This window comes from Xiphias gladius, chromosome 6 (genome assembly GCF_016859285.1).
Source record: "Xiphias gladius isolate SHS-SW01 ecotype Sanya breed wild chromosome 6, ASM1685928v1, whole genome shotgun sequence".
In the NCBI taxonomy this organism is placed as follows: domain Eukaryota; kingdom Metazoa; phylum Chordata; class Actinopteri; order Istiophoriformes; family Xiphiidae; genus Xiphias; species Xiphias gladius.
This window is the reverse complement of record NC_053405.1, coordinates 11,060,922-11,086,278: the sequence shown is the minus strand read 5'-3', so window position 1 is coordinate 11,086,278 and position 25,357 is coordinate 11,060,922. Positions and strand designations below refer to the sequence as shown.

Below are 25,357 nucleotides of genomic sequence, written 5' to 3'. Positions count from 1 at the left end.
AAGTACAATGCTTATGTCACTTAATTTAAAAAAAAAAAAAAACATTTGAAAGCTGAAACTTAAACACGGCTTATTTATTTCACCAATTGCAATTTTTGTAATTTAAAAAAAATTAAATTAAATCTTAATAATAGACAAAATTACTTTTTGGTCTAATTCTTCTCTGGGTTGAATAGACTCCTATTCAACCCAGGATGTTGCTATTGTCTATATGATAATGTTCTAAGAATTTCCACCTTTTGAAGGAAAATTCAGTTTTGATGTAGTTTTGGCCATTGTAATTCACCTGTAGGTTAGCATAACATAGCAACTGAAAAAAGCTTTAGAAATGCAGTTACTGGTTAAACTGGTTATTGCTTAACCAACAAAAAAACTTTCTGTGCTTCATTTAGACCAAGTTTTGAAAAAAACATTTTACCTTAACTGAGTGTGTATATGTTTGTATGTTTTTACACTAGGTGAATATGGGATCCCCAGGCCTTGGTATTTCATCTTCCAGATCAACTACTGGGGTGGAGCTCCCCTGGAGGCAGGCCTGCCAATCCCACCAGCACCTACAGAGCAGGATGAAGGTATGAGACTGCAGAAGTTGGTGGGCTGGTCCTGCTTCTCTTTATTTCTTTTCTCAGCTTTTCTTACATTGTCTTCTAAAGGGGACAATCTTACATACAGTTGGTTTTCTTTGTCTAATCCACAGTGGAAACACTTATTTACAAGCGGCCATTAGTTTGTAAACAGAAGTCATGTAACTGATAAGTAGCTTGTTTCTTGGACAGGGTTTTAGGAACCTGTCATCCTGCCTGGTTACAGAGTTTGGTGGCGGGTTGGCAGCTGTCTACCTTGTTCTCCTCTGCTTTTCTTACCAGTTAAAAAGCTCTACTAGTAATTTCTTAATCTTAAATCCATCAACTACAAATCAAGTTAATAAGATGAGACACTAAGCCTATCAACTACAATGTTTGTGAACACATGGAGACTGAAGCTGAAGATGAGCGTAAGTCCAGACTTCACTTTGTTTGGTTGACAGAGGACTTGTGTTTGATTCCTGCATAATCCCTTTCATTTTGGAGTTCTTTCCTGGAGTTGGTTGAGAATATGTTCTCAGCATGTAAAAAGATTTGTGACCATTTTGCTAATGGCTTCTTTATTAGTGATTATAGATTGGTTATGAGAGCAGAATTGGTACTAGATGTTTCCACTAGATCAAAACCCCCCATTCTAGATAGATTTTATATTGTCTTTTCTAAGTATATAAATTGCATGTCTGTCATTAGATCACATTGAACCAGAACCAAGTAACTTGATCCTGGGTGTGAGCATCAGAAACCTGGTGAAAATCTATAAGAAAGGAGCCAAACTGGCTGTCAACCACCTCAACTTGAAGTTCTATGAGGGGCAGATCACCTCGTTCCTTGGCCACAACGGAGCTGGCAAGACCACTACCATGTGAGTACAGCTGAGGACTGAAAGAAACACTGATGCCTTATTTTATTATTTTTTAGAGCAATTTAGATTTTTATTTTTACAAGAATAAGATGCAGAAATAATCTCTTTGGTTGAGTGAAAGCCAAGTGACTGGACCAAAAGAAGCAAAAGTTTTTAGAGTTAGAGCAATGAGAAGAAGGCAAGAGATCCATCCATCCCTTAGCTATATCGCTTATCCTTTGAGGGTCACGGGGAGGCTCGAGCCAGTCCCATATGACATTGGACAAGAGGCGGGCTAAAACCCTGGACAGTTTGCCAGTCTATTACAGGGACGACATATAGTGACAAACAACCGTTCACATTCACAGCTACGGGCAATTTAGAGTTGCCAATAAACCTAACCTGCATGTCTTTGGATTGTGGGAGGAAGCCAAAGTAGCCCGGAGGAAACCCATTTTATTACTTTGCAGCTATTAAATATCTTAATAATGGCTTTCCTTAAGTGTTATTGTACGTAGAAACATATGGTCACTTAATTTATTGTAATTTTTTGTGGTTGCAGGAATTAAAGTAGAATTAAAATCTTAAACATGTATAAAATATGCGATTGTGATCTGATTTAATGTGGAAAGTGCACCAGAACAAAGAATCATGAAATATTTTTGTTTTTGTTTTTTTTGTTAATGTTTGTCAGATCTGTCCTGACGGGGCTCTTCCCACCTACCTCTGGCACCGTGTACATCAAGGGGATGGATATTCGCCACGACATGGACATCATCCGAAAGACACTGGGAGTTTGTCCACAACACAATGTCCTTTTTGACATGTAAGGTTCAGCTCTCCCATGTCTACTGTGTTCTGTAGTGTTCTGACATTAGACATATTAGCGACATTATTTGAAATAAATAGCAAGTCTGAATATTTAAAGGAATAGATTGATTTCGACAGATTTTCATATTGTGTCTGTGTGTGTGTATCTTTCTCTTTCTCTCGCTCTCTCTCAGACTAACAGTGGAGGAGCATGTGTGGTTTTATGGGTGTCTGAAGGGTTTGTCTGAAGCAGAGGTGAAAGCTGAGATGGACACTCTGCTGGACGATGTCGGTCTGCTGAACAAACGAAATGAACAGACCAAAAACCTCTCTGGTAAACTCACTAGTGTAACTTTGAACGTGTAGAACTATGTTAATTTAAATGGGTTCATCAATTTTTTTCTTGATAAATACTTTCGAGTCTGTTCCAAAATTAAAACCCCCTTCCTCTGTCGTTTTGTCAGGTGGCATGCAGAGGAAGCTGTCCGTGGCTATAGCATTTGTTGGAGGATCTAAGGTGGTTGTTCTGGATGAACCTACAGCTGGGGTTGATCCTTACTCCCGCAGAGGAATTTGGGATCTACTACTCAAATATCGCAAAGGTGTGGGATTATGGGCTATGTCTCAACTGTGGGGAGGAAGGATAGGAAGTCCTGTTATAATATTTGAAGTTTGCTATGATTAATTGCACCAAAATATACAAATACATACATAATATATTAACTAGGAGAAGAAATTATATGGCTAAGTGCAGCTGCTGTATGTGGAATATAATGCTGGCCTGTTTTGGGTTTAAAACATAGATTTTTACTTGAATGGGTGGATTACAAAATATCCCAAGATTTGAAAAAAACTGATCAGTTTTTTCAGTCAGTTAAGAAGATTCTGAAAGCTTCAGTCTCAGAGCACTTGTCTTATCAGTTCTAGTGTTTCTCAAATTAAGTTTTATTCTTTTGGCAAATGATTCCTTTCTTTCCTTTCACCATTTGCCATTACAGCTGTTATCTACTAATCTTAAAGCTTAAGCTTTGTTTGTTCTGGGCATGCTGTCTTCCTGTGTTATAACATTAAACAGTTCATCAGCCTGAAAAAAAAAATTCAAGCAAAACATAGATCAAGCAAAACATAGAGCTAAACACCTACCAGAGACCCACACAATACATAAATGATAAGACCAAGTGAATATATTTCTCTGCTGTGTTTCTCCATAAGACCGGACTATCATCTTGTCCACTCACTACATGGATGAGGCAGAGCTGTTAGGTGACCGGATCGCCATCATCTCCCAGGGGAAGCTCTGCTGCTGCGGCTCCCCGCTCTTCCTGAAATCCCAGCTGGGATCTGGTTATTACCTCACTGTGGTCAAGAGGGAGGGACTGGACACCAGCACGCCCAGCAGTACCAGTATCTGCACCAGTACCAGCAACAGCACCAATAAGCTACCTCCTCTCAAGGTCTGATTTTTTTTTCTTAATTTTAGCTGTCCAGGAAAAGTAAAGTGTGCCAAGGCTTGATTTTGTTTTGTAATCCTAAATGATCAAATAAAAGTAAAGCGTGCATGCTTGCTTTTTAGCAATAGAATGTCTTGATCACATTCCTTACATGTGTTGTCCAAAAACACCCACCAAATGTTTAAATTAGCCATCTTTTCTTAAAAGGGAAACTTATGATAGAAAAAACAATATTTAAGTTCTAAAAAAGATCTAAATCTTTGAAAAATCAACTGAGATGGGCTGATAACAACAATGGAGTAGTGAAACAAAGACAGAGCTTTTAAAAGTAAAAAAATTATGTGTTGACCTACATGTACATCAAAATCCATCCACCTTGGTGGACAATTGGCCGGTGACAGTTTGGCTCTTGTAGTTTGTGTGATGCAATTTTTTTTTTCCTGTAGTCTCCTCTGTAAATGTTGTCAACTCTGTTTCAGGACAGCGAGTCATCCATGAGTGAAGACACCGGGCTGGGAAGTGAGGAGAGCAGCTCATGTGAGTGTTTAACAGCTGTGTTTAATAGACTTTAAACTGAGGTGGTTCAGTATTAGTAAAGTGCAGTTTGGTGCATTTGCACTTTCTACAGGCACCAGTTTAGTATTAATGATTAAATACACACAGGATCATAAGGAACTTCTCTCTTGTCATCTTAATGGCAGACCTGGCGGCATTGCTTTCCCTGGCACAACACCACATCCCAGGTGCAAGGCTGGTGGAGGAGTCAGGTCGCGAGGCGGTGATCAACCTGCCACAGACGGCTGCTAAGAACAGCAGCCTGGGCGTCTTTCTGTCCGAACTAGATCAGAGGCTGATTGAACTGGGCATCAGCAGCTACGGCCTTTCAGACAGCACACTGGAAGAGGTAAAACATCTACATTCACATTGATGGATAAATAAATACTGTAAGTCACTTAACTACTGGCCAGAAACCTTTTAAGCCTTTAGCAAAGAAAGGAAGCCAAAGCTTATTTTTTACACACTGGTCAACTAAAAAGACAGAAAAAATGTAAAATAACTCAGGAAAAAATATGAAACTCAGTGATGCATATGACTCATACTTAATAATATAAAAAGAGGTCTTAAGGGTTCTTCTGCCTTGATTATGCATGTAGCTGCACAGCTATGCCACGAGCATGCCAAGTTTTTACTGGATGCAACTGTGAAACTGTGTATAAAGATTCTGGATTAAACATAGCAAATTTAAAGAAAGTGATTACAAATCAGAAAGAAGATGAGAAACCATACAGAAGGATTTTTGGTTTCTCATGTGGCTCAGGGGGTAGAGCGGGCTGTCCATTAATCACAGGGTTGGCCATTTGATCCTCTGCTCCTCCTGTTCACATATCGAAATCCCTTTGTGCAAAACACTGAACCCTAAGTTGCTTCCAATTATCTATTCCAGCACCTTGCATGGAAGTTCACTGCCACAGGTGTTTGTATGAATGGGTGAATCAGAGGCGAATTATAAAGTGCTTTGGATAAAAGTGCTATATAAATGTAATATAAAAAGGATATTGTAAAAATTAGTTAGTACATTAACAAGGATTCACAAGAAGTACAGAAAGCTGTTGAATTAGTTTTCCTAATGCCAGAAAAAAACAAAGTATAACCAGTGAAAGATCAACATTAAGTCTCCTTAGGAATTACAACACAAAAATTAATCTAAACATACATATAGAGTGTGTATATTTAATAAATTGGACATGGGCACTACTTTTTTATTCCACTGTGAAATTTTTGAGGTCTGAATATAATGTATAAATTTACATGCTCATAATTTGAACACTCAGATAAAATAAAATTGAACTCAACATGTAGTAAATAGGGAGAGATTTTGGACACAACCATAGAGTCTCCAAGAGTAAAAGTAAACAGAGTAATCACATTAGCTTCAGGCTAGCTTGGTTAGCAGTAAACTGAAACTGCATTGGAAGCAGAAAAAATAAGATGACAAATCATAAAACAGCTATGATAAAAGAGCGTCAACACATAACACTCCAACAAGGGGATTTGGGGAGTAGATAAAAGATGCCTGTCAATATTTACTTGGTCATAGATCTGAAAAAATGGCGGGTGTAACATTGTCAACATAAACTCCTTGGCAGAGATAATAAAAAGTGGTTGCTAAAGTGACAGAACGTTCAACTGAACCCAACTCTTGGTGTCTCTTTCCCGATCGTCACCATCACATCACGGCAGAAAACAATGCAGCGTGTTTGTTTATTTATTCAGATCCCCATTACCTACTGTGTTAGCATTGTATTTACAATACTTAAGTGACAAAAGCAAGCCTGACATTTAAAATCCATACTAACGGTAAGCATCGACAATATGTAGGATTAAAACAATGCATAAGACAGCTCTACATAATAATATCATCTCTTAATTAATTAGCAACTTAATCTACTAAATCACAAGTAAAAGCTCTCTACATCCATATCACATCTTAAGTAACAAAAAAAAAACAGATACATGTCGTATTACTTTATGAAATCAAAAAACCTGGAAATGACTTCCATGCCACCATTGCATGATAATTGACTCTATTTAACTAGTTATACGTGGAGGCAATAGAAACCCTTACTCTCTGATGACTGCCTAGTAAAATAATAACGTCTGTCTCAAAAAAGCTAGGTTTCTAGTATTGCTGGTAAATGTGCGTATGGCCCTGAAAACACTTTCCTACCAACATCACCTGGCTTTATGTGTGTACAGTGTGTGTGTGTGCTCACATGAGTGAGGCAGCGTCCTACCAGCGTGTATTACATTAGCCCAGCCAGGTCTCATCAGGAGGGCTGGATATTTGTGGAGCGACCAAGGTCTTAATGGGCTTAACGTTAGAATGAGATTAGCAATGATTGTGGACTTGTAGATAAATTTACTTAGTGTGAATTAGCTACTGACTCACTGCTCCTCTGACCTCTGACCTCTGCGTAAAAGTTATGTGATGGTATTTTACTGCCATCTGCTGTCCGCAGCTTCAGCTGTCAGAACATGACAATTTCCCGGGTAACTCTCTGTTGTCACAAATAAAATTCTCCACCTACAGGAGATGAACTCCCCTTTTCACAGTAGATACCTCTTGAAAGTGGACCTTGTGTTAATAAAGCGGTATTTAATCCTTTATCACGGCCATCGTGTTCATTTCCAGATATTTCTGCGGATTGCGGAGGATACCAGCGTGGATGTTGAACCTGAGCTGCAGGCTGAATCTTCCCATAGCCGGCAGCCATCAGCAGGGCAGAAAATGGAAAGACAACATACTGAAGAACCAGAGACAGGTATGCAGTAACAATCACAGACGCATACAGTAGACAGTGTACATACCACACATTGTTTCCATGTACAGTCAGTCTACCATTTTGTCTCCAATTGTGATATGTTTGTTTCCATACTGCTGCAAGGACGGAAAAGGCTTCGTAAGCGAGGTACCATCAGATCATCACTCACTGAATATCATCATTAGATGGAAAAAGAAAATGTTTTTGTTTTTCACTCAGATTAGATGCACAGCATTTGGAAAATTTGTCTTCACTCTCTCCAACTTTAACTGTTAGAGTTGCCAAATAAGAAGGATTTACCTAATTGTTGGTTCATTAAACCTAACCTGCACACCAAAATTTTTGCTCTGAATTTGCTTATTTCAGTATCTTAAAACTTACATTTAAATTCCAAATTTTATAAGCACTCAGTGTTTCCCCCAGAAAGTTATGTTAAAGGTTCAGAAAAAGCATCAAGAGCATAATGGGACATAAACTCCCCACTAAAACCAGACGGATTAAGATCTTTAAGTTTTAGTAGCTGCCAGATTTAGCCACCAAACACCAAACCTATTCAGTATTAGTAGGGAAACTCTGCGCTTACATGACTGCCTTTAGATGGAAAATTATTAAATAGACACACAACAATGAAATGTAAGTTCCTTCATGTTTCTACTCTAGTTTTCTCTGGCTCTGGTCTGGCAATTGTCTCGATGTTATCAAACGTGGATGGTACCGACAGGGGTCTATGTGTTTATCATCTCAGTATATCAGTGTAGGTTCTCACCCTCTACCTTCCCTGTTCACAGAACCACAGGAGACAGACCTGCTGAGCGGAGATGGCCGAGGTGGGATTCCCCTGACCGGCTGGTGGCTGACGTGGCAGCAGCTGAGGGCTCTCTTCGTTAAACGCTGGCTTTACGCTCGGAGGAGCCGCAGGGGCTTATTCGCTCAGGTGATTACAAACCAGCAGCAGATCTTAGAGAGCTAGATCCAAAAGTCATTACTCATCATAGGCTTTATGGTTTTCTCAGTTAGTTGACTAATCCATTGTTAGAGTCTTTGTTGACTAACAAATGTTTTGTTGGCTGCACATGTTTTATGTTTATTTTTTTTAGTGGGGAATTAGCGCTTGGTCTATAGTCTTTACTATAGAAAGATATATTCTCTATTTAAGTTGATCGTAATAAGTCAGTCAGCTGAAGCTTGCTTGACATTTCAGATTGTTCTGCCAGCTGTGTTCGTCCTGGTTGCCCTTCTCTTCAGCCTCATCGTACCTCCATTTGGGAAGTACCCCGCCCTGCAGCTGCAGCCCTGGATGTACGGAGAACAGTACACCTTCTACAGGTTGGCCTGCACCCAGAAATCCATTACCTTAGTCAGGAAAGATTTTGTGAATTAGTTTGGACTGTTCTGCCACTCTGTCAGAGGTAACCAGCGATTAACTGACTAACTCGTTTTCGTCTCTTGATACCTTGTTATTGTTTTTCTGACGAACTCCTTCACCTCTGGTTCGATACTTAAAGCAACGACGCCCCGGGGAACCCAGCCATGGAGAACTTGCTGGAAGCCCTGCTGGACCAGCCAGGTTTTGGTACCAAGTGTATGGAGACAGAGGAAGAAGACAACAGCACGTAAGACAATCTATGCAAACAAAAGATTTTGTCTCAGTGACATCAAAAGGGGTAGAACCAGTAATAAAGTTAGTGGGACACAGGAGTCGGAGGGAAAAAAATTAAAAAAACAACTTTATTTTCTACCTGTGCACAAAAGTTGAAATTTATCCTCAGCCAGCATGACAATCAACATCAGATATTACATCATACATCTCAAACAATAACTAGAAAAAAAACATTTAAATACACTATAGTAGTGTAACTTCATAAAAAAAACAAGGAATGAGTTACTAAAAATGATTTGAAACAATTTAAAATAATTTACGACCAATTTAAGGAGTAAAGATCCAGTTACATGGGCTTCAGAACAATATTGGCATGTCCATTAATTACAGGTTTAACTAATGTATTTTATTGATATTTAATCTTGAATGTTGTGCAAATAAAATAAAAGTACTAAAAACAGGAGATAAAATAGACTGTCGTTATTAAAGCATTCTGAAACATTACAACAACATTCACTATACTTTCCTTTTTTAGGGATTACTGCCTAGAAATAAAAACTTCAGTCAATATAAGCTGTAAACTTATGCCTTCACAAATTTCTATATTTGAGGGAATCTGTAAACTTCCAAATTTTTGCAGTGGTTTGATCCTTTTATTTTTAATACCAGATATTCAGGCAACTTTTCCATGCCCCCCCCCCCAAAAAAAAAATAAATAAATAAATAAAAATAAAAATAAAAATCACACTCTCTGTTCACACCCTGCTCCGCCTGCAGGAGTCCTCAGTGTGAAAGTGACCGGGGTGGCCTGTTCATGCGGCCACAGGTTTCCTACTACACCTGGCAGATGTTCAACAGAGGCAACTGGAGCAGAAACAGACCCTCTCCTGAATGTCAGTGTAGCACAGAGGAGGTCCGCCGGATGCTCCCCGACTGCCCACAAGGTGCTGGTGGACTGCCACCTCCACAGGTCAGTGTGGTGTCAGATCAGGATTTCGTGTGCAAGGTGAAATATAATGTAGGGCGTACATTCTGTGGGGTATTTCGCCCTACTACTTTCAGTTGAGATCTTTTCATTTGTTATTTTTCAGATTAAGAGGCTGACTGGAGACGTCCTCCAAAATCTGACAAGTTATAACATTTCTGATTACCTGGCAAAAACCTACTCTCAGATCCTCAAGAAAAGGTACTTCATTAAATATAATATGGTAACATATTTTGGCCTTCCATTTACAGTACTTTTATTAATTTTGCTCTCTAGTGTGGGTTTTTAGTTGTGATTATCGGACAGCCTTCTCTTGCTGTCCCTTCTCTTCTCTGTGTTTTGAAATTGAGTTTCCATCTTTGATGTCAGCAAACAAGACACAATTTTATTTATGAAAATAAATATTAGTATTAGTTTCCTAATGATCAAACATGCTCAAAAACATGAATTATTTATTTCTCTATAAGTACCTTTCATTTGACCACAAAACCTTTTTTTATATTTTAGTCTATATTCTATATAACTCATAACCTTATAGATGCGTTTATTTTGAATAGATTATTTGTTTTTTGGGTTGATGACTTGCAAAAAACATGTAGACCATGTAACACAAACATTTTCCCCTGATAAAATAGTATATGACAATGGAAATATCTGACTGTGAATGCGATCATATTTTGAATATCAAAATCACAGATAGCTGTATTGAGAACATTGATGTTAATGTAGAGATTTCAGCCCTGTATGTCACTGTTCATGTCTCCTTTAGAAATTTTCTTCATAGATTCACTCTTTCCCCCTTGTGCCAATTACAGCCTGAAAACCAAGAAGTGGGTGAATGAATTCAGGTAAGCTGCTGGAATAAAGCACCATTTTGGGAGCAAAACATATGTGGTATCCATAGCCATAGTATCTGAAATTTGAGCCTCTTAAACTCATTTAAAGTTTGCTCTTCTGAAGGGCTGAAAAGAAACAAACTGTTATACCAAAAACTTATTTAAAGTTTAATTTATGTTTGCAGATATGGAGGCTTCTCCCTCGGGGGCAGCGCCACTCAGACTTTATCTCAGGTCCATCATGTCCAAGACTCGGCCATGGCAATCAGGACTCGTTATAGAGTTCCACAGGTACAGTAAGGGCTCAGGGTTGTTTAAACTATCCTGCTATCTTCCTGAATGCTCTTAAAGTTTTGTGATGTCTTTTGGTTCATCACAGAACAGTTCACTGAGTCATCTTCTTAACCGACTGCCAGATTTTCTTGGAGGTCTCAACAGTCAAAACAATGTCAAGGTAAATGTGTGTCACTGTATATAACTTTTCTCTTCACTGTCTGCTGCGTGTCTTTAAACAAGAATAGATCAAAACCCAGTATTTGGCTAGACTGTCCCTTATATTTTTGCTTCTCTCCTAGGGTTTGAGCTCACATAAACAGTATATTAATACAGACGAATTCCCAATTAAGGTTTTTCTCATTTACATGTTTTTCTGTTTCTGTTGTCAGACAACGGAACAAGTATGAAATAGTGACTGAAACATGAGCAATTAAGACTACATGTTAACCAGCAGTCACTTCCAAGCCATTTTCAAGCTGCTGCTCTGTACTGCTGAAATCCTGATTTTATAACCGCGATGTTGTCTGAGAAAACATACAAATAAGTTAACGCAACTGCTGTGCTGTGATTTCGGGTGTATTTAACTCTAAAATGATCACTAAGAGAGAAAGTTAGAATCTCATTCACGTCTGTGTTACCTGCTGTGAGGTCAGTTGAATGAAACGCATGGAGAGGTGTGCCTGCAGAGGGAAACCCCAACCTCGCGCCCGCGGGACAAAACTGGCAACTCTCTCCTACGGAAAGTAGCTAAGGTTTGTCCAAAAAGTTGCTAGATTTTGTGGCTTGGTGCTTTTGCAAAGAAAAGTTGCTAAAAGGGTGTGAGAAGTCTGTAAATCTACCTACAAAGGCGCTAAGTCGGCAACACTGCCTGTAAACACCCACCTGATGATGCAGTAGAAACCGTTTGGGCCAATTCATTTTGAAATAGAAACAATCAATGAGGAAACTCCAACACTCAGCCACCCGACCAATGGTGTAACTTTATCTCTCAGTCACTCAATCAGTCAGTCACTGACATTCACGTTTAGAGAGCTGGACACGCTGTTGCAGTCCAGCCAGAAATCAGAAATAAAACACTGACCAGATAAGACACAGATGACATGTTTTTGAGTGAAATGTGTATCTTTGCTGTACTCAGGTGTGGTACAATAACAAAGGCTGGCACGCCATGGTATCATTTGTCAACGTGATGAACAATGGCCTGCTGAGAGCGAGCCTACCACCCGGCCCAGAGAGGAGGAAACATGGCATCACTGCCTACAACCACCCACTTAACCTCACCAAAGAGCAACTCACCGAAATGGCCATGTAAGCTCTGTGCTGTGGGGTTTTTAGGTAGATGTTGGTAGGTGTTATATTCGCTCCCACTGGCTATCAAGATGTAATTCATCTCAGTCAGGGCATTATACTCCTGACCGATTATCTGTGTGAAAGAAGTTTTAAGTGTCTGCTTTGAGAATCATTCTCAATGCTTTAAAACATTGTCGGTAGTAATGTGTACATATTACATATTACTTTATGTATATGGGCTGAAACATACAAAAAAGAGATTTATGAACCTTCAAGAAAATTGAATGAGACTTGATTTCAGTAAAGGTAGTAAAATTTTGTCATGAATTTCAAAAAATCTTCAGTTAATTTTACAGAACAAACCTTGAGCAGTTACACAAAGGTATAAAGTCTAGGCTAGACTTACTCAGTGTGTGTGTTTTGTGTGTATTTACCTGACTCTGTGTTACTCTTTCAGGATGACCACATCAGTGGATGTACTGGTTTCCATCTGCGTGATGTTTGCCATGTCCTTCGTGCCGGCCAGCTTCATCCTTTTTCTGATCGAGGAGCGAGTCAGCAAAGCCAAACACCTTCAGTTTGTCAGCGGGGTCAAACCAATCCTTTACTGGCTGGCCAACTTCACCTGGGACATGGTCAGTACTCAAAAGAAAGTCTTCACTTCCCACTTGTCATATTGTTAAGATTTTCACAATGTGAAAACACTCTCAAATAAAAAATGCACAAGCTATCCGTTCAGTTTGCAAATATGTGAAGTAAATATGTTATTTCATAAATTTTCTAGCATACAGTATTGAACCAGAGGAGAGGCCGGACACTTATTGAGTTGGTTTTCTATTATGAATCAAACATTTTATTTCGTGTCATAAATACCTTGTACAAAAGCTAAGACTGTGTTCAGAAAGGACGGCTTGTGAAATAATGTAGGCCCCTTATTCATTTCAATATGGTCACTGTGGTGACACAGTAGAAGTGCAGAGGGCCCTGGCAAAAAAAATACTGAGCTGAGCTCTGTGCAGAACCTGGCTCAGTTTTTGCTGCAACACAAATGGGATGTCATCTGGCAAGATGCTGGCCAATGAAATTCATGCAAATGCACATTTCTGGCAGGTCGCTCAAACAGCCTATTTCAACTTTTTACCTGGCAAGTGTCAAAGTGGAGGACAGAATAATTGCGGGAAAACTTTCAAGAGTTTTAAGATCCTTGCTGATAGTATTGTATACAGCTGTGCAGTGTTTTGGTGTGATAAGCCTTCAAATTTCTATCATGCTACTCCACTCTACTAGTCAAACTGGCCTTCATTTCATCCTCTCCCAGTGCGTGAAGCAACATACAGTACCTCCACCGACGCAGCTCCATTTCTTTAATGCAAGGCTGTTTTCGGTCTAAACAACCAGTAACTGAAAAAGCTGACCAATAAGGAAGCAATGCTGTGGTCAACTTAATAACATCTTAACCTGAACTGTGTACTTGTCTGTATTTGTCTTCACTGTCAGGCCAGTAATGTATGTTCTTGATGTGGATAGTGTAAGAGCTCACCCCAGTTCTCCAGACAATAATCTGCTTTAGATGATTTTCTATGAAAAATAACGGTCACTGGCTCAGATGAACCATTATTCTAGTGCACATAGTGTAGAAGAAAGACTTCCTCATGTTAATTAAGGTTTGTTTTCAGTTGAACTACACTGTCCCAGCCACCATGGTGGTGCTGATCTTCATCGGTTTCCAGCAGCAGTCGTACGTTTCTGAGACAAACCTCCCCGCGCTCGTCCTGCTGCTTCTTCTCTATGGGTACGTTTAAGCAGACCCCACTGACTTCAGCCCATACTGCTACTCTCCGAAAAGCATCTATTATAAAATCTGACCAGACTGAACGATCAGAGTGGCTCGTGTTACATACAGGATTTTTTTCATTTTTGGTGTCTCTCTGTAGACGACGTCTCTATTGTCCCACTTGAAACATGTTTTCTCACAAAAGTAATGTAGCTTTCTGTACTTATTGGATAACCTTATGATCCTTTGTAGGTGGTCCATCACCCCTCTCATGTACCCAGCATCCTTTCTGTTCACCGTCCCAAGTACAGCTTATGTGGTTCTGACTTCCATCAACCTCTTCATTGGAATCAACGGCAGCATCGCCACCTTCGTCCTGGAGCTGTTTGTAGACGAGGTACAAACTTCACCAGCCTGCACAAAGAGGGGATATTATGTAATGTAACGTGAGCTAAGAAGTTGAATAAACACTACAACACTACCTTCATCAGCTAAAGCTTAAATTCAATCACATCGAGCTTTGTAAGATTTGAGAATTTTACAAATTAATTGTTCAAGTTTTAAAATGATGTCAGCAAAAGTTAAGTGAAGTAGGAAATCCAGAAATCTAGACACATGGAGGAGTAATCTCTAAGTGAAACTGTGATATGAGAAAGAAAAAAGTATACAATTTCCTTCAACTATTTGGCAATTCTTTCCAGCATCTGAATGAGGTGAACCGGATCCTGAAGAAGGTCTTCCTCATCTTCCCTCATTTCTGTCTGGGACGAGGACTCATCGACATGGCCAAAAATCAGGCCATGGCAGACGCCTTCCAGAGACTGGGTATGAAGCTATGGAGGAGGGTTTTTATTCCTGCTCTATAAATATGTAGCTCTATATATATGTCTACCAGGTAGACTCTGTTTACTATTTGTAACCTCACAAACTTCTCTACTTGTCATTAAATGGCATTAAAATACATTTTTTTGCTGGGTAATTAAGGTTGTTGTGATTGTGCCCTGCACTCTAGATCAGTTTGAACATATACTGTAAACTGTATATTGTATTATTGCACTCTCTACGTGCAGTTTTTTCATTACCATCCTACAGGAAATTATTACATACTTACACACTTTGCCATATGTCAGTCAAACACACAGGATTACAGATATGTTAAGTTTTTCCAGGAAAGTCTTTTTTCGTTTCTTCCTTCTCCAGGCACCAAACAGACTCTGGATCCTCTCCAGTGGGATTTTGTAGGGAAGAACTTGTTTGCAATGGCAGCTGAGGGGGTTATCTTCTTCATCTTCACCATACTGCTGCAGTATAAGTTTTTCATTCGCTTCAGGTATGATTAAAGCTACTTCTGTCTCCATGGAGACCTCTTCTGATCACTGTTGGATCATGAATATTGTCTTGGCACATTGGCTTTGACCTTTACCTTCCTCAGTAATAGGAAGGTAAATGTGATATTGGTGCTAAAGGAGCTAAAGCTTATACTTTAGAACTTACTTTAGCTTATACTTTACTTTAGCTTATACTGTTGAACTTACTGTAAGTGACCATATATATGTGTCAGAAAAATCATTCATGCATAAGAATTTAAAACAAAACCTTACTTAAACATGAAATAATTATAATCATCTATATATCTATATATTATAGATATTGTATTCAGAAATTAGGTGGGATGCAAATATTATAATAAAATGCAGACAGAACATCCTAAAAGCACCAAGATAGATAAAGGTATGAAAATAGTTAATTTATTCTCTGCAGAAACATAACCCGGATTTTTTGCATAGCTACACTATTCCACAGTAATAAAAAAAAAAAAAAAAACAATCAGTGTGGTCATTCTCTGTTCTTGCATCTCTCCGTTCAGGCCGGCGTGGGCTGAGCCTGAGATGCCTCCTCTTGGGCCAGAAGATGAGGACGTTGCCAGGGAGAGAGAGAGGGTCAAAATTGGCAAAGCCAGATCAGACATTCTCACCATGATAGACCTGAGCAAGGTACAACCAGCACACAAGCCCAAAAAGTAAAACTAAAACTGTGTATGTCTTACAGTTAATACAAGGAACATGGGCCCATCGAGCTGTACTGTCACATTTTGCTATATCACACAATCAATCTCAGCATTTATGGTGGTCTCATGATAGTAGGGTCTCTTGTGAGGAGGTCAAAGGTTAAATCCCTGTGACTGTAGTTTATATGTCTAATCATATATTGAGTGTCCTTGAACAAGAGAAGGAACTAACTGATCATCCAAACAGCCCCATTTGAAAAAAATAAATAAATATCTCAACATGTCACTTTGTGGTTCCCCTTCAAGTCTAGATTTTGAGGTAGAAAGCAACCAAAAATTAACCTTTGCAACCCATTTATTCTACTTATTTGATTACTGTTTGTAAAAATAAAGTTTCTGTATTTTTCATAAAATTGCAATCTGCCTTCATGTGTCATTTGCTCTTTCAAACAATAATATCAATAAGTGAATTCCCTCACAGCATTTGTACTTTTTTACAGTGAAGAGCACAGTCCTTGATAAATTTCCACTACTGATCCTATACAGTAGAATGTCTGATGTAATGAACACATCGTTGTAAATTCTTGGCTGGCACTGAAGCGTTTGTTGTTTGTGTTTTTCAGGTTTATAAAGCAGGCAAGAAACCAGCGGTGGATCGTCTCTGCCTTGGGATTCCACGCGGCGAGGTGAGAGATTTACACACAAAATGCAACACTCACTTTTTTCTATTCAGCACTTTGTTTGTCAGCTATGTATATCTGCTGTAGAAACAAACATTGTCAATCACTGTCTGAAATCATTGCAAGTTATCATAAGTTTTTTATAAATCACTTTTTTCTCCCAAAAGAGATAATTAGAAAATATCCCAGTGATTATTTTATAACTGTTGCTGATGAAACTGCGTCTGCTGCCGCTATTATTATTGCTACTACAGCTTCCACTTCTCATGCTGCTTCTAGTATTACAAGTAGTGCTGCTGTTTCTAAAAATACTGCTCCGCTGAGCTAATCATTGTTATGAATATACTTCTAGTAATGCAGCTTCTTCAGCGACAACCACTGTTATTACTGCATCTGCTACACTAGCTGGTGCTGCTGCTGTAGAGACTAAGAACATAGGTGACATTCTAGTCACGTTTCGATTAAATAACTTCACATAATCTCAAGAGACGGGTCCCAGCTGCGGATTTCAGCTTTTGTGTATATTACACTTATATTTACATTTACATTTACTCATTTATCAGATGCTTTTATCCAAAGTGACTTAAAAGTAGGGGACAACACTCAAGCTTCAGTACAGTAGGAGACCTTGAAATAAGTACCAAGCACTAAATCTGTTCAATAGGACAGATTTTGCAGGGAAATCAGGCAAAGAGGAGCACACTAAGTGCGAGTTAGGCATGTAAGGGTGTTGGAGGTGTTAGAGAGGAAGAGATGAGTCTTCAGGAGATTCTTGAAGATAGAGAGGGACACCCCTGCTCCGATAACATTTGGTAGCTCCTTCCGCCATCGGGGAACCAGTCTTCCTGCAGATCACTTCAAGCTCTGAGGTACTTTTAAGCTGTCTCACATACGCAGCTTGTTTAAGATTTCCCCACAGATTTTCAGTGATGTTCAGGTCAGGGGACTGTTAGGGGCGCTCCAAAAGCTTCAGCTTGAGTTTCTTGATGTAGTCCATGGTGGATTTCGAGGTCTGCTTTAGATTATCATTCTGTCATAGAGGCCAGCCTCTTTCCAGTTTCACTTTCTTGACTGACTGCAGGACATTTGGATCTAGAATTTTCTGATATTCAGTGGAAACCATTCTTCTATCACTGCAATGTTTCCTGTGAGAAAGAGTTACTTCATCTGTCCACAGCACTTGTTTCCAAAATGACTCTGGCTTATCCAGATGTCGCATTGCATCTGCTGTAAAGTGCCCTGAGATAACTTCTGTTATGATTTGCCGTTAGATAAATAAAATTGACTTGACTTGACCTGACTTGATAGTGCACCACCACTCCTGTGTCAGCTAAACCTTCCTGCAGGTCCTTTGCAGTCATAGGAGGTTTTACTTTGCCTTCCTGCCCAGCAGAAGTGCAGTTTTATCTGAAAAGTTTCTGATAGTCATCCAGATCTTGTCTTGGCCTCCACAGTTCCCCTTAACTGCTATTTCTTAATAACATTTAGACAGTGGAAACTTCAATTTGGAGGTGATTTGATATCTTTATATAGCCTGCACTGCTTTGTAGGCATCCATTAGCTTAATTTTCAGATCCTCAGTCAGTTGCTTAGAGGAGCCCATGGTTGTTGAGTCTCACCACAAGGTTTGAAGAGTCGGAGAATTTATCATCCGCTGTCAGTTCCTAATGACAAATCTTGTCCTGCCTAATAAATCCTAACAAGTCAATTAAGGACTAATGAGTTAATGAAGAGTGTTTTACAAGTAGTAACAGTGCATTAACATTTGAAGAATGGCTCGTTCTTAATGTCTGTTTGTTGCAGGGGTTGTATTTACTTTAAACTTCAAAAATCAACAAAATATGTAATTTACGCAGGGGTGCTCAAACGTTTGCATTCAGCTGCATATTGTAACTTTGTGTTGCTGTGTCTGTCCTCCAGTGTTTCGGCCTGCTGGGGGTAAACGGAGCAGGGAAGACCTCTACATTTCGCATGCTGACTGGAGACACACCCATCACCTGTGGAGAGGCTTTCCTCAACCACTACAGGTACAAATGGTCTCCGCCAACGCCACAGTTATTCAGTTTTTACATAGGTTTTTTTCTTCTAATTGATTGACATGAACCAGAGTATAGTTATGTTATATAGTTATGAAAAATGTGGTTACACTCTGCACTTTTTCCTTTGTGTAGTTTTTGTAGTTCATTGAGAAATGTAGCTGCAGAAGTTTTAGTAGGGTTAGAGATATCAATAGTAGTAGTAACAGTACAACAAAAGAAGTAGTAGTTGCAGCGACAGTCCTACTATCAGTAGTAGTCCTAGTATTAATATCAGCAGTATTAGTATTAATTGTAGTGTTAAACTGTGTTAAACTGCTCCTCAGTGTGCTGACAGAGATGGAGCGAGTCCACCAGCTGATGGGTTATTGTCCACAGTTTGACGCCATCAGCGACCTGCTGACAGGTCGGGAACATCTGGAGCTGTACGCCCGCCTGCGGGGGGTTCAAGAGGACTCCATCGCCAAGGTACCGTAAAGGAACGGTTAAGACCAAAAGTGAAATTAATGAACAACATACGGTGAAGACATGCAAATACATATCCTTCTATTTGGTTTTTATAGATGTAGCTGCTTTTCCAAATTAAATGATATTGATATCCGAGTATGTCAGACAAGGTGATAAAAATTACGCAGTTACTGGGTTCTAAGACTCAGGTGTAAAGACATACTTCACTGCTCCCTTAGGAGGTCAAAGGTCAAGATCAGCTTCAGTCTGTAAGTTTTGTTATGTTCATGTCATATCTTTTGTACTTTTTGAATTTTAACCACGAGCAGCCGTGTGGGAAAATAACATTCACAGAACAGCCTCCAACTTGTAATTCCCAGTCTGAGATATCGGGAATCTGACACCAACAATATCTTCCAGTTGGTGAAACCACCGCTGGCGTTTGCGTCAAAATAAAATACAGTGTTAACATTCATACAGTATATTCAGTAATTTTGTATGAGCTATAGACTGTTTGTTTTTATCTGATTTCACTTGGTAACAAACTGCTACAAATATGTAACAAGACTAAAGAAGCTAATTCAGGCTGTTCATCTTGTGTGAATACAAGGTTTGCATTTGGGCTAACCACCTTGGAATAATGCATGAACACTCCCAAGTCAGAATAAGGGGTGTTTTTCTCGTTCTTCCTATTCTGCCAACATTTTGTGTGAATCCAGCATTACACTGAACCTACTGCACTGTGATGTCGCCAAATCGTAGTTGTCCGCTGTAGTTCTGGTGCAGACTGCAGAAAGCAACAGAATCAGCTCTCAAATTTAGTAGCCTGATATTTTCAGGTAGTCACTTCAGCTTCAGCATAACGGAGAGATGTCACTCTCAAGCCAAACTGTTTGCTGCGGTTTGGCACACCCATGTGCAATGACGGCTTTTTTTAGCTGCAGGATGTCACAGTGATGTGGCTTCTTTGTTGTCTTGTAGGTGGCGCAGTGGGGGGTGAAGAAACTGGGACTGACGCAGTACGCTGAGCGGGAGGCCGGAGGCTACAGCGGGGGCAACAAGAGGAAACTCTCCACTGCTATTTCCCTCATCGGGGCTCCGCCTATTATATTCCTGGTGAGGGTCAAACTAACTCACAAAACAGCTGGAGAGCGAAATCTACGATCAAGGCAGAGGATGAACCTTTTAGAAATCAGTGACACTAACTGTCAACCAATAAAACATTTCCTCAACTGTAGAAAACAGCCAACATAGTAGCACATCACCTGCTAAATTCCGATATTGGTTAGATAGCATTTGAAAAATACCTTTGAAACTAGTCTACAACTTGATGTTCCTACTTGACTGTATAAAATGCAGACACTTTTATTGGTAGGAGTTGTGGCAGAATGAGCAGATTGGTGTTTTCATCTCTCACCTGATATGACATTTTCATCTGCTAAATAAAATTAAACTTACATAAATACAGGAATGGCCAAGTAATAGCCAAACAAATGCTATGTTTACATTCTTACATTTAAAAAGAAAAAAAAAAAGCATTTCAAGCCACAAAATCACAAAAATACTGTACATCACATATAACAATCCTTATATTAAAAACATATGTACAATAAAAATCTTGCATTTTAAAACTTGATAGCATCACCCTTTCTCAAACGTGCATTTAGACTACCATCAAAGTTCATAATTTTTTTTAATTTACATTTTACCATCTATTTCCTTCATGCTTTGATTTCTTTGATTCATGTCAGGATGAGCCCACCACTGGTATGGATCCAAAAGCCAAAAGATTTTTGTGGAACTGCATCCTCAGTGTCACCAAAGAGGGAAGAGCTGTAATTCTCACCTCCCACAGGTAGGAGGAGATCTACACCGAATTCTTATGTATGTACTCATGAAAGGGGATTATAATCTAATAGAAGGACACAAACATGAAGCAGAGTGGTTTAAATAAAATCAGAGGTTTTTTCCTGAGCATGGCACAGACAGTAAACTCTTTTCTAATTTACAGCTGAAGGTGGAATCAGTGTGTAAATGCTAATGGGTTTATTCCTCTGTCTGTATGGTCAGTATGGAGGAATGTGAGGCTCTCTGCACCAGAATGGCCATCATGGTCAACGGCAAGTTCCAGTGTCTGGGATCCGTACAACACCTAAAGAACAGGTAAGCACATATTGCATATTCTGCCTAACCTCAACAATACAACTCCAAACAAATTATGGTGCGCATAATCTGCACAGCAGGTTTCAGTTGTATTCATTTAGATAATCATTTATCACAGACTCCCCACGGCTCCAAAAGGCACAGAATGAGGTGGCTAGAATTGTCTGGCGATGTGCGTATGACACCACAGCGACTGAATTATATGGTACTCCGGGGTGATTGACTGTAAATGACAGCAATTGACAAAAGCTTTTTGAGTATATATTATAACATGCAGAGAAACCAAGAGCTGTTTATGACCAGCTCCAGTTGGTGAGAGATAGACACTTGGTCAATACGAGAACAACGACAGGCATAAATTATGTCTTAACAAAGCCAAAATTAGAGCTTTGTAAAAGAACATTCTCTTATCAGGTTTGCCGAAGTTGGATCAAACAACCTGACACCACTAGGGAAATACCTACACAATAATTTAAAAAAATTCTTAATTTAATGCATGTGAAACAATAGAAATATGTATTTGTTTCCTATTGGATGCAGGATTTTAATTGTTGTACTGTTATTTAAATGTTTGTTAAATATTTTTTGTGCTGTACAATGTATGGGTTGTTAATTGTGGGTTTTAAATGTTCAACTTTTAAAAATAGTGTTTGTTTGTTTTTGAATCTATCAAAATGATTTTTTTATTTTTGAGGATTTCCTAGAAGTATAAGAAGTAAAAGAGATCCTAACAAAAAAATCAAATCTTACGAAATTGGTTAAATATCCCTGGTGTAATCTGCACGCAGTAGTCTGCATATCCTTCTCTACGGTGCATAGAGAATAAAATGTAGGACCATTCCTATAAAGGTAATAGCACCAACACAAACGGCTTCACTAAGCAGCTGTATGATGTATGTTTAAGGATATAATCCCTTGTGTATATGCGGATCTACAGTATATACTGTGCTAGGAAATCATTTGGTTACGATCTTGTAAAACACTGTAAGATTAACTTTTTTCTGTATTGTGTGTGTTGTTGCATATTCATGTTTTTGTTTTAACTCCTTTAAACTATATTGATGTTACATTAAATATAAAATGTTGAATACTGTATCTCTCCATCCTTCATCTTAAAGGTTTGGCGATGGCTACACCATCATCCTTCGTCTGGCGGATACTAAATCCAACCCAGACCCGTGTCCCGTCAGCACCTACATGAAGAACTCTTTTCCCAGCATCGAGCTGAAGGAGCGTCACCAGAACGTGCTGCAGTACCAGCTGCCCTCGCACGCCTGCTGCCTGGCTCGTGTCTTCGATGTTTTGGCCAACAACCATGAGGAGCTGGGCATCATCGACTTCTCTGTTTCACAGACCACCCTTGACCAGGTGAGGACGATGATGCAACCGGGATGACAACATTCAAACCTCTCCAGCATGTTGACTAATGAATATTTCTGCAAAAAAAAGAGGTGTAATGGTTCTTGTCAAGGATCTTCTGTAAATAGAACTAAATTAAGCTCTTTACTGAGGCAGTGTGTCAGTCTCAAAACGCATGAATTTGAAGGTTTAACAAGTAACGATAAACTAACAGCTAATAAGACTTTACATCACGAGCAGGTAAGAATCAAAGATTCTTAGTAACATCAGTTTTATAGTAACATCAAGATAGTTTTGTTTTCAAATGCACTTCACTGTGACATACTGTAATAAACTTTCTTGTCTGTAGCTCTACTCTCAACTCTTTCTCAAACATATTTTTACTGAGCAGTTTGGGTTTTTTTTACAGATAAGAGTGAATTAATTGTTGTTCAGTTTAACCATTATGAAGCTAAGAGAAGGGAGAAAAAGTCGACAAAGAGTATCAGTAACCCCACCTCATCACCGTAACCCACGTAAATTTCCTATATACTGTATCATAAGTCACTCCCATTCTTTCACATTTTAATGGCACTGTGTAATATTACAAAGGTGTAAAATGTATATTGTCTTCTAATTTCATGTTGAAAGGTTCTGGTTTTCTTCCAACATGTCAGAATTATTATTTCTTTATTTTTGATGTAATGAGGGAATAGGAATTAAAATGTAGTGTCAATTCGTAAACAATCTTTAAGTTTTAGTTTTGGACTTGTCAGCTTAAATAACATGAAAAGCTGTTGACAAACAGAAATGTAACTGGATGGCTGATTATCTTTAGCTTGATATATGACCATTCTAATATAAATTAACCATGTGACACTAAAGCTGGTTCATTTTTGTAGGTGTTTGTCAACTTTGCCAAGGAGCAGACTGATGACGACCACCTCACAGATGTGGTCATCGGCAACGGGACAGTACAGACCAACCTGGCTGCGCTGCCCACCAGGATTAACCCTCCCACCATCCAACCACAACCACCAATCAAGAAAGAGGTTAAATCAAAAAAGGCTAAATCTAGCAAGGGTAAATCTAAAGAAGACAAAGCTAATGGAGAAAAAAGCAGCAGTACAGCAATGATGAAATTACCTCAGCCAGAGGAGAAGGACCAGGAGATGCCTCAGACGAGCTGGAGGGGCAGCAGTGGATCAAACAGAAACAACAGTGGAGTTCAGGGAGAATCCAGTAGGTCAGGACACAAAGGGGAGACCTCGAGTAAAGATCCCTCCGCACTTTTTATAGTTGGCAGCAACACACAGGATAGCGCACTGTGAATATGGTGGTGCAACAAGAGCAGAAGACGCAGGTTGAAAGGACCAACTGTAGAAAAAGAACTTTTATTACTCATCTGAATGTTGCTCAGTGTTCAATCTCAATATGCAACGTAGGACAACTGAGCTCACTTGGATTCTGTCAGTAAGAAGTGAATGGTGGAAAAGATGGAATTTGAAAGTTTTATTTTAAGTGAGACTGACTCCGTTTATTTAAATTTATCCCCACAGCCTGCACTGAAGAAAAAAAAAAGAATTGTTTCCTAATATCGGCTTTGCTACCTTGTCCACTCGTTAACAGATCTGTAGCTTTATAATCTTTATTTGGGTTCATAAATCCTACACTGTGTCTTCTCTTTCTGTATAAGTCTAATCAGTCCAAAGTTAAATTTTATTTATCCTGAAAGAATATTATGCAATGTAAAAACAATGGTTGGTGTTCCTCAGGGTTCAATCATTAGACCTCTTGCATATTTATTTTACAGAAAGCACTTTAAAAAAGAAAATGCTGCAGATACTCGAACAGTCGCTGAAGTAAATGTGTTGCATATCAGTATAACGATCATTTTATATGCAAGAAAGCATTTACAACCATGTAAATGCTTTCTGAAAGATATACGGTATCTCTTATGTGGAGAGAATTCTTACTGCAAGTTACTTCATTGTTGAATACCTCTTAGATATTTAATGATGAACTTTACAAATGTTAATGTTTTTTAAATCAATTTCTGTTGGAAAAATGTTTATTTTTTTATTTTAATTTTTTATTTTATGTTATTTGTCATCGAGTAACAGTGTCACTGTCCAAATGAAGGGTATTACATATGATCGAAGAAAGCCTATATTTCTGCCTGGTATTTACTGTCGTTTTCGTTATTTAATAATGAAGTCATGTTTTCTTTTTTTTCTTTCCATACATCACATGTAGAGGAATCAGACATCCAGACTTCAGCTCTTGAAAGGTCTGGGAACCTCATTTAATTATTATAAAATATTAAAATATTTTCAAAATATCAAAATATTCTAAAGGCTTTTAAGTCCAGACCCAGGTGTGATTCTACATTGTTGTAACTGTCATTAAAATTCTTGCCATCATTCCAATTACAATCAAAGAAATAATAATGAATCAAGATCAAACAATCAAAGAATTAATAGTAGCGTTCAGTCTGAGCTGTAAATATCAGATGCAACAACAATGCCTTTGGTCAACAATTGTTTTTTAATCAATTTTAAATTTCTTTTAAATAACTCGTATTTTTTATTTTCTTTTTTCTATTAAAAACAATGACGCAGCTGACTGAATGTCCAAAGCACGTTGTTACTGCACCGCGATGCACTGTTACATACGTAGAGAATTGTTATAATAGTAATTACAGTATAGGCATGAGACAAACAAAGTATCAGAAGGGTTTCATCCCAAAATGCAATTTAAAATACAGTTTTTAAAAAAGGTTAAATGTATTGAAAAGGCTGAAATTATGCAAAACCTAAACGCTGAATGCTGGAATGCTGGATTTAAATGGTGTTCGTCTCATTGTGGTATGAAAGTCTGTACTACCAGATGTACTTTTAAGGTATTAAGCTTGA

The 25,357-nt window shown here is 38.7% G+C and overlaps 1 protein-coding gene across 1 annotated transcript in view; it reads left to right on the top strand.

Annotated features, from left to right (window-relative positions):
* The window catches only part of abca7 (ATP-binding cassette, sub-family A (ABC1), member 7), a 37,425-nt gene extending 13,576 nt beyond the window's left edge, over positions 1-23,849 (top strand). Inside the window, exons 18-49 of the mRNA XM_040129244.1 lie at positions 459-572; positions 1,275-1,446; positions 2,120-2,251; positions 2,430-2,569; positions 2,700-2,837; positions 3,448-3,689; positions 4,166-4,223; positions 4,388-4,590; positions 6,880-7,009; positions 7,798-7,943; positions 8,211-8,335; positions 8,515-8,622; positions 9,387-9,579; positions 9,701-9,795; positions 10,410-10,442; positions 10,616-10,721; positions 10,810-10,884; positions 11,845-12,014; positions 12,454-12,631; positions 13,673-13,788; positions 14,023-14,167; positions 14,472-14,595; positions 14,971-15,100; positions 15,638-15,764; positions 16,402-16,464; positions 18,379-18,485; positions 18,821-18,962; positions 19,923-20,057; positions 20,693-20,796; positions 21,012-21,104; positions 22,223-22,472; positions 23,345-23,849. Of these exons, the coding sequence (XP_039985178.1) occupies positions 459-572; positions 1,275-1,446; positions 2,120-2,251; positions 2,430-2,569; positions 2,700-2,837; positions 3,448-3,689; positions 4,166-4,223; positions 4,388-4,590; positions 6,880-7,009; positions 7,798-7,943; positions 8,211-8,335; positions 8,515-8,622; positions 9,387-9,579; positions 9,701-9,795; positions 10,410-10,442; positions 10,616-10,721; positions 10,810-10,884; positions 11,845-12,014; positions 12,454-12,631; positions 13,673-13,788; positions 14,023-14,167; positions 14,472-14,595; positions 14,971-15,100; positions 15,638-15,764; positions 16,402-16,464; positions 18,379-18,485; positions 18,821-18,962; positions 19,923-20,057; positions 20,693-20,796; positions 21,012-21,104; positions 22,223-22,472; positions 23,345-23,773 (4,523 nt within the window). The 3' untranslated portion in view covers positions 23,774-23,849. The remainder of the gene's footprint in view (positions 1-458; positions 573-1,274; positions 1,447-2,119; positions 2,252-2,429; positions 2,570-2,699; positions 2,838-3,447; positions 3,690-4,165; positions 4,224-4,387; positions 4,591-6,879; positions 7,010-7,797; positions 7,944-8,210; positions 8,336-8,514; positions 8,623-9,386; positions 9,580-9,700; positions 9,796-10,409; positions 10,443-10,615; positions 10,722-10,809; positions 10,885-11,844; positions 12,015-12,453; positions 12,632-13,672; positions 13,789-14,022; positions 14,168-14,471; positions 14,596-14,970; positions 15,101-15,637; positions 15,765-16,401; positions 16,465-18,378; positions 18,486-18,820; positions 18,963-19,922; positions 20,058-20,692; positions 20,797-21,011; positions 21,105-22,222; positions 22,473-23,344) is intronic.
* The last annotated feature ends 1,508 nt before the right edge of the window (positions 23,850-25,357 follow it).